The sequence below is a fragment of the Hippopotamus amphibius genome, chromosome 3, assembly GCF_030028045.1.
Source record: "Hippopotamus amphibius kiboko isolate mHipAmp2 chromosome 3, mHipAmp2.hap2, whole genome shotgun sequence".
NCBI classification, from domain to species: domain Eukaryota; kingdom Metazoa; phylum Chordata; class Mammalia; order Artiodactyla; family Hippopotamidae; genus Hippopotamus; species Hippopotamus amphibius.
In genome coordinates, this window is record NC_080188.1 from 56,233,281 (window position 1) to 56,248,188 (window position 14,908).

A 14,908-nucleotide genomic window follows, 5' to 3' on the forward strand; every position below is an offset into this window, starting at 1 on the left:
TCCATTGCCTTCTAATTGTATAACCTTGGCCAAGTTACTTCATCTCTCTTTCCATCCTCTAAAGTGTGGATGATAGACAGTATTTATCATGTAAAATTTTTTTAAGACTTAAAAGGATTATGCCTGGTAAAGATCTTTCCATATTGCCTGGTACATAGTAAGTTCTCAAACAAGATTAGCTACATAACATCATGTATTTATATATACATTATATACATATGTTATATATACATATATATACATATATAAATTATATATATATACATATATAATTATATATTGGAATTAAATATATATACATACATAAATTATATATTAGAATTAAATGTATATAGGAAAGGCTTATTTATTTTATATTTATATAATATTATATTGCATCTTATATTTATATAATTAAGAAATTTTTCCAGTGAGGGAAGCTTACCACTCACTGGGCAATCCTTCTCCCTGATGAATCCACTTAGAAAGGCATTCCACATATTGAATCACAGCTGACTCTGTAAAACTTCTCTCCATTATCTAAACAGGAATTACCTGTTCCCTAATCCAAATAGTAATCTTAAAATATGTGAATATAATCTATGATCCCTAACCACTCTTCTAAAACTGGCAAACTTTCATCTTTCAAACTAAAATCCTTTTGATTTTCACTTTCCCTCACCTATGTCTTTAAACAACAGCAGCAAACAATAACAACAGATGACCCACATGGACTCTTAGTCCTGGTGTTGCTTCAATCTCAATTGGATCTAGACAGTTGTTGGTTCAATAACTGCAGTGTCTCCCAGTTCTCATTTGTGTGGCTCTGCTGGATACAGATATTTCAAAGTAAAAGAAGAACAGTTTTGGAAATTTATCTTCATGTCAGAAGCTAAAATAGACTTAATAGATCACAAAGCTTGCACATAAAAATAATGCAGAGAGATATAAACTCAAGATCTGAACTACTAATGAATATACTGAATTCCATTTTCATTTAATGTATCTTTTCTGAGTAATAATGCCCTGGAAACTTCTCCAATTACCAATTTCCTTTTAACTTTCCTCACAATTCACTATTTCTATGGAATGCAATGGAAATGCTAAGCCTTGCGCCTGGAAATGATAAGCTCTATTATTATGAATTATAAAAACGGAGTATATGCACATGAATTTACAAAGATTTTTATTACTTAAGACAGGATGATTTCTCAAGAGACAGCCATTGCACCAAATTTTATTCATTAGTCATCACAACTAAAACAGGAAATACGCAACAAAAAAATGTGATACTAAATCTTGTTGGGACAAGGGGCAGTAGTAAGCCTTCCTTCAATGCATATGTATATCTGCTTATCAAAGTGAAATGATTGTTTTGTCAAGATATTCCAATGAATACTGACTGTGCATAGACCTTAAAAGAAACTGGCAAATTCAATCACAGTTGGAAACTGGATTTTGATGCTTTCTGAGACAGTCTGATATGGTATTTGGGTCTCCATAGAGCTTTGTACACTAATGCTGCCCAGATAGAATTCTGGTTGCTTTTATGATTTTGATTCATTACATTTCCCCTCTCACCATCAGTATTCCCAGAGGCAGAGAGCAGATTCATTTGCAATTGTGACACACAGAAACTGAGTCACTTTCCTTAGAAGGAATGTTAAGTAAAGTTTTGGTGTTACTAAAATATGATTATAAGTTTTCTAGGTGAGAAAATCTCAAGTGTATTATTTGGCAGGCATTAGATTACACTAAATTATTTTTTCTCCACTCACACAGAGATAGAATTGATATAATATAGGTCATGGCAGTTTAAATCTAAATAAATAAAGCACTTTATTGCTACTTCCACACCCCAGTGGCTTGAATTGTGATCTATGATGAAATATTTTTTTGGACTATGTGAGCTTCTATCTAGCAACTTGGCAAATGTTTCTTATCTAGACTATGAGGCTCTGGTAACACAATTGTGAGACCACACTGCTTTTCTCCTTAACCTAATTATATCTTTATTTAGCAGAGGATTCAGACAATGGGCTTTGCTAAATTCCCTTTCGATGAATACTTCAAAGTACAGTAGGAAGAAGAGTTAATATGGTTTTCTAAAAGCAGGACACCATTTCTTTGAAAAGTTTGTTTTAAAAGTTAAAATTTAGATATTTTACAGAAGCACATTGTTTTAAACTTCACTGCAAAGATGGAATTATAAAAGGCTACTGATATGCATAAACTGTGAATTTACCTATTTTGCACTTGTGAATCTAAGCAACAAAAATAAAAAAAAACATTCACGGAACAGAACGCTAAATATTCTAATTCCAGGAAATTGAGGAAGATTTTCTCCTTGAGTCTACCTGTTCAACTTGCTTTTCTTTCTTTATAACTTCTATGGTATCATGTTAATGTTTAACCTTTATTTTATAAATGCCATATCACTGATTTGCTTTTTTAACAAAACAGAAAAAAATCTATTGAAACTTACAATAAAGGAGAAAATCTTTAGCTTTATGTTAAATTATAAATAAAACTGTAGACTAATGAATTTTCAAAATATTCTTTCATAAAAAGGCAAGTAATTTTTTACTGCACCAAAATATTTTAAATTGTCATCTTTAAAATCATGTAATTCTGCAGTGTACACAAACAAGGAATTTAAAGTAATCTTGATGCTGAAAAATGTTTTTTTTCCATTACACTTTTCATGTTCTGATGAACAAATAGTAAATGCTGGCTCTGAATGTCTCACATTATCACCAAATTAAATACAAGCTCCCTGAAGATTCAGGAAATTATTCTCACTTCATTCTGCACATCAACTTACAGAAGTGCTTTACTTTAGTAAGTGACAAACTATTCATTTTCTTTTATTTTACTGTCTAATTCACAGATAATTTTGGTTTCTCATCATTTGAGAACATTTTTCATTCTAGGCGGTCCTATTGATTATTTCTATTTTATATAGTTTATCCAATTTGATGGTTATTTGGGCTGAAGTGCCCCCAAACTAACTTCATACCATAAAAGTTGGAGTTCCTTGACTTTTAAAGGTATTTACAGGTATGTGTATGTTTGCAAACATCTAATGTTTTGTATATCTATATCTATAGCTATATCTATATATCACAGCAATCCCATAAGGCAGGCAAAGGAGGTATTTTATAAAGTGAATTGAAGTTGATAGGACATGTCACATGACTAAAGCTAAGAGGATGAGAGTAAGTTCTTGGAGCCCTTATGTGCTGGAGACTCATTTGACTGCTAAAGGGAGAAAGAGTCCTACAATAGGTATCACTGTCCACGAACTTTGTCCTAACAGCTAATCAGGCCAAGAGCAGTTTGAATGGAAGCACAAGTAATGACTAAGGAATGTGTTTTGTTGTTTGCAGTTCTACCCTCTCAAATAGTTCACTTTATTTTTGAAGATCTTTCAATACTCTGCCTACAGAACTGTAGAGGGATAAGGAAAAATAGTATGCTTTTAAATCTTTCTATATCCATTTCCGGGAGACAAGGGACTCCTGGGGGACCCAGCAGTCCTAGTGGAGCTTTGTCCATGATCACTCAATAGCTCCCCTCCAAGGCATAGAGGAGTCAAGGTCCATCTCCTCAATCTTTTCCTTCTTTTCCAACCCGAAAGTCTGTTCTCTGTGTCGTCCCTCACTTTCTGCCCCTTTTCTGTGTATCTCTCTCAACTCCATTTATCACCTTTATGCCTTATCTTGCCCTCTAGTAGACTCTGGGCTACTCTAAATTTATTGGGAGAAGGATTTTCCTCTTATAACTCTGTTCTCCTTCCATCTGTTCAGGTCACCTCAGAATCTTCAGCTCTCATTCTAGTGGTTCCTGCATTACTCAGATTTTCTCAAAGTAATAATAAGAGAGAAGAGTATTAGCAAATTCATGGAGAAAATATATTCTCTTAAGCAAATGCAAAGAAAAAAAATTAAATCTTATTTTTTCAAATGTTTGTGATTATTGGCAGTTTGCTTACAGGTGTGAAAGAATGACTAATTTTTTCATCCCAATTTTATTTAAAGTCATAAATTATATATTATTTGAGATAATGTTGTATTACCATAATATTAGATAGAAGACTCAGAATACAGCAGTGTATTAGTTGCAAAAGTTTATTAGGAAGTAAGCAGAGTTATCTCAAAGAGGGAAGAAGGATTAAGAATATCTATCTGTACCAGATGGATGAAATAATCCACAACCTCCAATTTTTGTTCACCTTACTTTGATTATTCCTAATTTTGATTTGTTCAAGCTTAGACAAACTATGATACTCAGTTAACCTAGGGATGTTTTCTTTATTTCTGCAGATATATTTTTGGCATTTCATTCTCTGATTCTTAATAACCTGGCTTCTTGGAAAGATTATATGTATGTCCTTTTCTTTCTAACTGAAATTTCTCATGTCCTCAGAGCAAAAGGCAAGGGGCAGTGTTTTAGTGATCTGTAAGCTTTAATTGGAGATAATATGCTTGAAGTCCAGAAGTTTCAAATGAATGTGGTGTGCCTATTTTTAACATTCTCCAGGTCCAGAGAACTCTGGCCAGAACTCAAAATAAAGGAATTACCACAGACCTTGCTCAAAAAATGTGCTACCATTTGAAGTAGAATGAAAAAAATAAGGTAGAAAGAATATATCTAAAAGAAGCAGGCTTAAGGAAAGAACTTGTATTATATGAAAACTATACTGGTGTTATATGAGACTTCAGTAATCAAGAAAACAGCATGCCCTGGTTGGGTTGTGGGGTGGATGGAAGGAGTCAGAACTAGATAGTCTTTAAAAAAAAAAAAAAAAACTTCTAAGAAAGTATCATAAAACTGCTTTATTATAAGTTATTTTTAAAAGAAACAAAATTTTAATGAAATGTAAAGTCACCGGTGCCTCTTATATGATTATTGGACTATATAAAGAAAATAATGGACCTGGCATATTTATTGCTCTCTGACTTGAAATTCATCATGGGCCTAAGAATTGTTAGTAATACTATATTATGTCAACATATATGCTATGAAATAGGTTTTAATCATAAAACTGTAATGAAAATTGAGTGTATATTAGTGTATGTTTATATAATTAAGAAACTCTTTACACAGTAAAAACAAACACTTTATAAATGTTCCTTTGGATATTAAAAAAGCTAGCAAACTAATAAATGGAAAAGTAAATACGTGTGTATTTTGCCAACACTTTAATTTAGTCATCAAGAAACTACCTTGTGATATCATCTGGTCATATCCCTAGTCAAGAAACCCATACAATGTTTCTCAAAATGCAAAGACAATTTTAACATAGGAAAATAGCTAAAACTTCAGTCATCAATGATAATTTCATAAGATTTCCCAATTTTTCAAGGTGTTTTACTATTTTTAGTAAATAGGGTCCAGATTTTTAAAAAGGAACATTAAAAAGTTCTGTTCAGAGAAAGGAATAACATTGAGTATGATGACAGAGTTCTATAACATCATTTTTCAGCCTCAGAGAAATTCAACAGAAATTACTCTGAATATCTCTAAGTGACTAATTCACTTAGAATGTTTTTTTTAAGTCTCTGAAGAATCTTGGAATTAGTCAAGGTATAAATTAACATGTACTAAACTTTGATATTACTTCCAGTAAATGTTGGAATCACTTCATTAAAATATTGGTATGATTCTTCTCCCTATAAATAAGCTCCATCAGCCCCCAACCTTGTGTCTGATCATCACGGTCTAGTGAAGTTACTTCAATGCTCTGATCCCTTTATTCTTGGTAGTACGCTCTAATTACAAAATGATAGTAACTTCATATAAAGATTAATGAAACAATTCCACTCAAAAACATAGAGTACATGTAATCCATTGTTTAATAGGGATTTCTATGGTTTAGTTTAATTTTTAAATATGGTCATGACTAAGACATTAAATTATAATTTTAATTATAGGCAAAATGAACTAATTCCAGTGCATTTCATCTGGAAATTATTTACCTGTATTTAAGTAAAATTTAACTTAAGCAAGATATTTTCCACTATAATGTCTTTACGTAACTTCCCCACTGACATTTAAGGTCTGCTTGCAGGTTCAGCGATATATGGCACTAGGCTATCAAATACCGGTATTTTATATAATCATCACAGGAGATAAAGGAATACAGAATACAAACCCTTATCACAATCTACATTTTGTGTATTGGGGTTTATTTAATTTCTAGGACCATATTTGTCAAAGATATATATTTTACGTATTGATTTTTGTGCAATTTACTTGCAGTTCCAAACATTTTTCTAAAAAATAAACTAGGATAAAAGGGGAAAAAAAAGCCTCCAAGAGAACAATTTCTGGAAGAATACAGAATTATCAATCTGGTGCTATTATCTTTGCTTGCTTATCTGAAGGGTATTTGGGGTTACAAAATGTTTTATTTTTTTCCTAATTTTATTGGCTTTTAAATTTAATACTGCTAAAATAAGAGAAAAGGAACCCTGATAAATGCCTGAATAGCTAAATTAGATCCGAGAACCATGTGGGAATCAAGTGACCTGTAACAGCAATGTCACATGGGAATGAGATATTTTGTAACTTTTTGTCTTTGAGAATTGATTGAGTTGTTTTTTAATCTGAAATGTACTACGGCAAAAGCAAACACACAAATTGCTACTTTTGTATAAATATGAATGTGAATTACAACATTGTTCAAATCAATTACACTAATTTATATGTAATTGATACTTAAACAATTTAAAGTAAAATGAAATATTGTCATTTACATATATAATCAATATAAAAATTGAGATATTTTACGTGTTTTTATATCTTCAAAATCTAGTAGGCCTTTTGCACATATAACACCTCTGAATTCAGACTAACCATAATTTCAAGAGCTAATGTGGCTGGTGGTTACCTATTGGATAGTATAGTTCTAGGAGATGTCATTACTATTATATTACTATTGGAATTTAGAGAATATTTTATTAATATCCAGCAGAATAAATAAATGCCTACATAAACCCATGTTCATTGTGGCATCAACTTTTTATTATCAGATTTTTTTTATCATTGGTCTTTTCTTCTATTCTTACTAAATAACAATAATAATCTTTCTTATAAGAGCTCTTAATAGAGCTTTCTTATTAATCAAATACTTAATACTTAATAGTTATGGATCATATGTTTACTGCCAATTTCCAAAACACTTCCAATGTAATAAATATATTGAACTCACTCTTGTATTATCATTGTTAAAGTTCCCAATTGTTGTACTTAGCATCACACAATTGTGTGTTAACAGCATATCTCCATATTTATAAAAATTTTTCTATTAATATGTAAACTTTATTATTGATATATTCCAAACACAAATATGTACCTTTGTTAGAGAATGAACTTTTAGTCCTTCCAGAAATATACCAGCTCACTTAATAATTCCAAATCAGAGATACCTGTCCAAGAAATTCCTGATGGAATCTAGTAAAGACTCCGTGGCATAATGCAAATCAACACTTCTATTTTGTTTAATTGGCTATATTCCCCACATTGTACATTTCATTTCTTTAATTCTAAATTTCATTGGAAAAGCAATTATCTATGTCTAAGTCACATCTCCAAGTCAAATGAGGAAAGCCTATTTTAAACCCACCTGACCTCCAGCAATTTGAATAATAATTATGACTTTTAAATGTGGAAGTTCATGTTTTAAGGAAGATGTGCTATATTAACCTATTTAAGACTGGATATAGTGTCAAGAGTAATTCAAATCAGTAGAGCGTGGACAGAAGCTTAAGATGTCAGAAGAGAAATGATTTTGCCTAAATTGGTAAAAGCATAAGATGGTTCTAGAAAGGAAATGAATAATATTTGCAAATTGTGACTTCTTTTGCTAATTACAAATATATTTTAATCACTTGAGATTTGTTGGCCTCTCTTATTTATGAGAAAAAATAGCACTGCTATTTTTAGTTACAGATAATAAAATAATTTAAGAAGGAAAAAAAACTCATTGAAAATTTAATTAAAACAAACAATTGAGGTAGGTAGTCTTCAGTACTGGTCAGATTATAGAAATAATCACTTTTTTAAAATCACGGTTACACCACTTACCCAACTTTTTGCTTCTATCTTTACTCTCCTGGTAAAATCATTACGTATTTAAAGGGAGAGAGAACAAAACAGGTAAAGCTGCAGCAAAAGGTACAAGGATACAGTCCCTTCCTGGAAAGAGGATTTTGTGACGAACCATTTCTCCCATAATGCATCCCACAGACCATATATCCACTAGAATAGGAGAGAGGGAAGTGAAGAAAAGGGAGGAAAGTAAAGTTAACTAAGATAATTGCTCTCTGAAGGAGAAGGAAAAAGAACAGTTTGATTAGAAGGTACAAATTTTGTCTCCCACCAAAAGTTGGCCAAAATGGTGAGTTAAAACCAGCACTGTAATATTACATAAACAATGTCTAGTATAAGAACTCAAATTAATTTTTTAAAATTACTTTATGAGTGCCTTAGATTGCCCTTCAGTACCATCAAATGGTAACACGGAAAAGCAGTAGCTTAACCAAAATATCTCCATGCCAGGTGACAGTTAAAAGGCATCGAAGGGTTTTCGATGTCATGTGTTGGATGCAAAAAAAATAATCTTAATCAACCCCTAGGGGAGGCTGATTCCATTTTCTATCCTATTTAGTTACACGGAATGGACAACTAAAGACCCCCTTTTTTTTGGTCCAAAATAAGGTACATGCAACCAAATCCAAGAAACTAGGAAATGGCTGGAACCATGGTTTAAAGGCAGAAACATTGGAATCCGTGGTATTCAAGACTTGGTTTTTCCTTCAGAGGTTATTCTTGAAAATAAATATCAGTTTTAGTTTCTATTTGAAATATTTCAAGAAAAAAGATATATAATTAATTTGCACACATATAAAGGAGTCATGACATAAAGTATTAACGGTGTTAAAAAGTTGTTATACACATATGTTTCTCAGTTGCCATACTTGTTAACAAAACATGCTTCACCTTCACTTACTAACCTTCACCCTCTTCCAACCTGCTTTTTAGTAAGGACAAAGAGAACTTTGGGGCAAAAACATTAGGCTAATACGCTCTTTCGGGAAGGAGGGCAGGGTTAGGTGCACAGGATAGCTGGGCATGCCTGATGTGGGAGCAAGCGGGTTTCTCTGCATGATAACCTTCATCCCATATGGAGGTGAGAGCAGCACAGGGTGCTAGGTATGCTTTCTCCACAGATCTAGAGAAGCCAAAAAACTAAGGCAGCAACTCGCAATCCTTTCTAGTGAGGGAAGGACAAGGGCTGAGGTCACATGCCATCTGTACAGCAAAGATCTGAAAATCCATAATAGCAAATTCAAACCTCCCTCCAGATTCCTGTAGATTCTTGATTTCTTGAATTTTTTTAATTGGTTCCCACAATGATTTTTGAAAAATAACTTATGAAGAATGTATACAACTATCTTCTTTTCCAAATAAGTTAGATGTGATATTGTCTTGGGAAGAGGACTAGATTTTCCTCTTCCAAGTCAAAAGGGAACGGAACTCTGCCATTGTCCACCAAAGTAAACCTGACCTTCCTAAGAGCTTTCTCCCTTCCTCTACACAAATGGACAAAAGTATTGGCTCTCTTCTAATCTGGAAGGACACCAGAAATTTTTAAAAATTTTGGTGCCCAGAGAATTTTCATAAAAGTACTCGGTAACACCTATACATAAAAATACAATGATAATTATTTCTATAAAATGTATAGATTGCCAGGAACTAAATAGAATATCAAAATGAGTATGAAAGGTACATTGAGTACATATACACAATTCTAATTTAAGACAATTTTAATTCCTAAACATATTGGATATTTTTTAATACACCTCATTACTTGTTAGAGATATTCTTTTCAAAATAAGCTATTGCAATGCTTTCTAATAAGTACTTCATAAATCCTTCATTTTAATAAAATCAAATTGGAATACATTTTGAAGATTCTTTCTACCTTTTCTTTTAAAGTGTTCATGAATACCAGATTTTCTTCATGAAAGCAACAGTGAAAATTTAATATTTTTCTCTCTCTATGGTTTTAGAATTTATAAAAACTTAGGCAATTGCTACCTTAACTATTACTTACGGAACAGTTTAAAGTATTAAAGAAATTCTTATCCAACTTAACAGTTTGGGTTATTCTAAATTGACTATGCATTGAGCATTTGTGAATATTCTTGGTTCAAGGATTTGTGGTATCTTTTTGTCTTTTCCTAGGACTAGAGACATCACTCTAAGACGTGACATAAAGCCAAATGGTTAAATGAAGCAGATAGATTTCTTCCTGTGTATACGCACTTTGAGCTGAGCTGCCACCTAAATAGCAATTTTTTCTCAATACCTGCAGCATGTATGCTAATCAGTATCCACTTGACTGTTTAATCAGATGTCATTTACAACTCTTTTTAGCTATAACATTTCGGTGTTCTAGCCAAGCTTACTTCTCAGAAACATCCTTTACATGTCTAATGAGTGATTCTTCAGTGTAGCAGTTTTTTTAAAACCTCTGAATATGAAAGCTGGCAGCCTTATTTTTCTAAAAATTCATACACATGAGAAAGAACATTACTCTTGGCTATCTAAAACGTACTCATTTTCTTCACAGTCTCTATGGCTGCCTCTCAGAAGCATCCTTACCGTTCTCCTTGTAGCCCATTCCCAGAATGACCTCGGGGGCCCTGTAATAACGTGTCACCACATAAGGAGTCATCATGAAGCTTGTGCCTGCTGTCCTGGCCAGTCCAAAGTCTAGGATTTTCAATGTACAATCAGACTTGACTACAATGTTACTTGGTTTTAAGTCCTGACAATAGGAACAAGAGAAGAAGTTAAAAGCTGGCACCAAATGGAACATGTGATTTCCATCTACTCAATCAACATGGCAGTCCTGCAACCGCACTGATGGGCCCCCCACACCATGGACTGTAGAGTCCTATGTAAAGCAAAAGAATACTGCCCAAAGAAGTTTACAAGTCGTTTTGGGACTTTTTGTTTTAATATCCACAGAAACTTTTTTAAACCCAGAAGAGAAGTGTATCATTTTTACAATTTAGGCTCATCTTGAGAAGAGGTTTTTAGAAAAAGACATCTTTTATTGTCATCTGTTAGGTTTCTCCTCATGGCAACATAAACCTTTTAGTTTATATTTCATTTTTAGGCCCAACGGAAGAGCAGATTAGGGCTGCCGTCTTTATGTGACCAGAAACAAACAGTGGAAATGAATTGTCTTGTTTCAGCTGCACATATGACCTCTGCCAATCAGAATTTCTGAGAAGCCTCAGAATCTGACTCTCAATGAGCTGAAACAAAATGTTAAACAAAATCAACCAGTGTGCTAAAGTTTCCTCCACATTAGTGAACTATATGCTAATTCTATAGTAAAATAAATGAGGTAGTATACTATATGTAACCAAGCTCCCCTATGTAAAGAAAATAATCTACAATTGCGCTTTCTCCTCTCCACAAGCATCTTCATTATAATTCTGGACAAGGTGTTCTTACCCTGTGAATAATGCCAGCCGAGTGAAGGTGCTTGATGCCACACAACATTTGGTATAGCAGGTAAGACATTCGCTCGTGGTCTAACTCCATCTGAATCACCTGACACAAGTTGGCATCCATCAGTTCCATTACTAAGTAACTGCAAGGTAAATCCACATTGTGAGTTCCAACTCACAAGACCTGTGAAGTCTTTCAAACAAGTCAGAATGCTCTCCTAAATCTAAGTCTTCCAAACTTCTCAGCTCAACTTTTGGCTGAATTAAGTACATGATAAACCTCCAAGTACTGCATGTGTGTTAGCCATGGTAGCTCTACCACAAAGGTGCTAATAGAAGTAGCATTTATTAGTGGGTGGTTCCTGTCCATGTATTTTGTACCTTCATCTTGTTCTCATTTTACCCTGAATTCCCTGAACTTCTTCCCAAGTATTGTGATTACAAATAAGAAAAAAAATTCAGAACAGCATCTTCCATTAAATGCAATGTATCTGTCTTAAACAAGACAACATGCTAGGATTCACTTCCTCTCCTCTGCTTATTGTCATTATACTTCTGGAAGATTTGTTTGTTTGGTTTTTTCCTTCCACAAAATCAAAGGCACTGCAAAAATCAAACAAAAGATTAAGGATGATTTTTTTAATTGTGTCCATCATTAATATTTCTCAAAGTGAATTGACTCATTCTAGAAAGCTCACAGAATAAGTTAAAAAATAAGGAGAAATATAGAATAAATAATACGCCTTCCCTGATTCTGATTGAACCAAGAACATGGGGCAACAAAGCACAAAAAGCAAGAAGGCCAGAAAGTAGCAGAAGTGTCTTTCCAGGAAGAAACAGCAGAAATAGAACCTTCTGTCCTGTCACTGGATCCCTTTCATTTGCTGCCAGTTCTTCCCTCCCTTTGATCTCTACAAGGGATTTCATTCATCTGATTTTTGTCAATATCACTTGAGTCATTTGAATGTTATGTTCCCTCTTCCTTCATGAGTTTTGTTACTTACACATCTTGGAACTCCTCCAGCGTTTTCTGGGGTGTGAAGACATTTAATAAACTAATAATCTGGAGAAGAGACAGTGGAAGGGACAGAAGACAGAGAGAAAGAAAAGGGGAGAAAATGAATTATTTAAAAAGCATATTTAAACAAGTACTTATTCCAACTCAAAGTCACATATTAGTGCTCTGGTGGAAATAGAAAAGTCAGAAAAATTTTCTAGAACTGTCTCATGGAACATTAAAAAATGAATTCAGAAAGGACACGTGATCTGTCTTTAGGTTAAAATGCAATTAAAAAGCTCAAATTCTTAGGCGGAAAAAAAGAGTCAGAGAAGATATATAATTGTGATATTGTTTTAGAGTGTGGTTTTCCTTGGTAAATATAGGGTTGCAATGTAATTAAACAAAAAAAAACAACAACAAAAAAGAGGAAAAGCCATGTAAGAAAAGTAAGGCAGCAGTGAAATACCCAGCAAGACTTAACAAGGCTATGTTTTCCTCCAAATGAAAAGGTGGTGTTCTAAGTCAAGGAGATGTTCGAAATCAAGGAGGTATTTCTCAGTCAAGACTTTTTCGCATCATTACTTTAGTTTATTTTGCTTCTGTTTCACACTCAAATATTATTAAAACTAATGCTCCAATGGTATGTGTGGGGGGAAGGTATATTTTGGATGATATCAATGATGAATTTAATGGCAAATGTATTTTAAAAGTTATAAAAATTGTTTTTTAAACTTTTTTGTTTCCTGCTTTAGTTATTTTCTATATTAGGTAGTAAAGAAGTTTACCTTCTAGCTTTAAAAGGAAAAAACTTTTGTTTTATGCAAATAGATTGCATACATAAATAACTCAAAATTTTCTTTCAGCTAAATATTCTGTACTAATGTGACAGTGAGAAATAAAAATAAAAAATATAGAAAACAATCCTTTACTCATAGGACAGATGCAATCATTTCACAAAAACAAGTTTAAGATTCACAAATCTTTAAAACATAAACTAATGAATTTCAGTAAAGTCATAAGCGTACAGAAACACAAAGTAATAAACAAAACAAAATGATTTTTAACATCTGAGAAATACAGTCAATCTAGGGAATGCTTTAGACCTTCCATAGTTTTCATTTATTGAGGAATTACTGAGGAAAACAAATCACAATACCACCCAATACTTTTATATATATACATGGCAATGGTTATAACACATCAAAAAACACATTACCTCTTCTGAAGCAACCTTGCAGTACGGAATGTGCATGTAGAAATAAAATTGTTTCAAAATACTTTTTAAAAATATTTATTTGGCTGTGCCAGTTCTTAGTTGCGGCACGTGGATCTTCGTTGTGGCATGCGGCATCTTTTAGTTGCAGCACGCAGGATCTAGTTCCCTGACCAGGGATGGAACCCAGGCCCCCTGCATTGGGAGCACGGAGTCTTAACCACTGGACCACCATGGAAGTCTCTCAAAATATTTTTAAAACTTGTGATTAAAGTGCTTTGCTATTCTGTATACCTAGTTATGGTGTGTGTTGAAAAACGTCTACAGGGACTTCCCTGGTGGTCTGATGTTTAAGACTCTGCGCTTCCAATGCAGGGAGCACGGGTTCGATCCCTGGTCAGGGAACTAAGATTCCACACGCCACAGGGTCAAAAAAATAAATAAATGAAATTTAAAAAATAAATGAGTGGGTTTAAAAAAATAAAGAAAATGTCTCCAGTTCTCATTGGAGCTGTGAGCCTCTTTTTTATAGGACTTTATCAATCTTAGAAAGTAATTCATTTTGATATTTGTGCAAACAAAAACATCAGAGACTGTGTGTAGCACACACACACACAACACATACAAACAACTGTTAAAGATGAAAAAATGCTAATCCATGTTATCTGGGGAATAAATAATCTAGGTAATCTAAATTAACCTAGAAAATCACATTACGATGTTAAATACATCAGGTTTATTATTTTAAAAGGTAAATTCCCCACTATATAGTCTTGTATTCTTTCCTACGCCCTTGTTTTATCACTTTCACTGTCTTTGATTTTCCTTTGAGGATTTCTTCTCTGTTCTTTCTTTGATCTCTTATAAATCCTAATTCCTATTAATAACCAACTAAAAAATCTTGTCTTTAGAAACAGATCATCACAGGTATTTCCATTTTAGTGCAACAGCCTTCAGGCAGGAATATGACTCGGTTCCTTTTTTATTCTAGCATCTTAAAAAGCACAGATGTGAATCAATGTCTGTCATAGCCCCACAATCATACCAGCTATCACTTCCTAGAATTGTGTTCACTTTTTAGATTGTCTTCTTTATTATTAAAAATTTAATTGGGATTGCTTCACTATTTTACATTACTTTCCACAGCATTAACAGTGTTCTGCATTCTGACTGCTTTTAGTT

At 33.1% G+C, this 14,908-nt stretch overlaps 1 protein-coding gene across 4 annotated transcripts in view; it reads right to left on the minus strand.

Annotated features, from left to right (window-relative positions):
- MAPK10 (mitogen-activated protein kinase 10) overlaps positions 1-14,908 on the minus strand; it is a 292,384-nt gene that overhangs the window by 55,907 nt on the left and 221,569 nt on the right. For 3 of the 4 annotated variants that reach the window (XM_057729534.1, XM_057729535.1, XM_057729536.1), the window contains 4 exons: positions 12,518-12,576; positions 11,518-11,656; positions 10,654-10,819; positions 8,173-8,244 (listed from right to left, as the gene is read on the minus strand). In XM_057729534.1, the coding sequence (XP_057585517.1) occupies positions 8,173-8,244; positions 10,654-10,819; positions 11,518-11,656; positions 12,518-12,576 (436 nt within the window). The remainder of the gene's footprint in view (positions 1-8,172; positions 8,245-10,653; positions 10,820-11,517; positions 11,657-12,517; positions 12,577-14,908) is intronic. The other variant, XM_057729537.1, reaches the window with a different exon arrangement.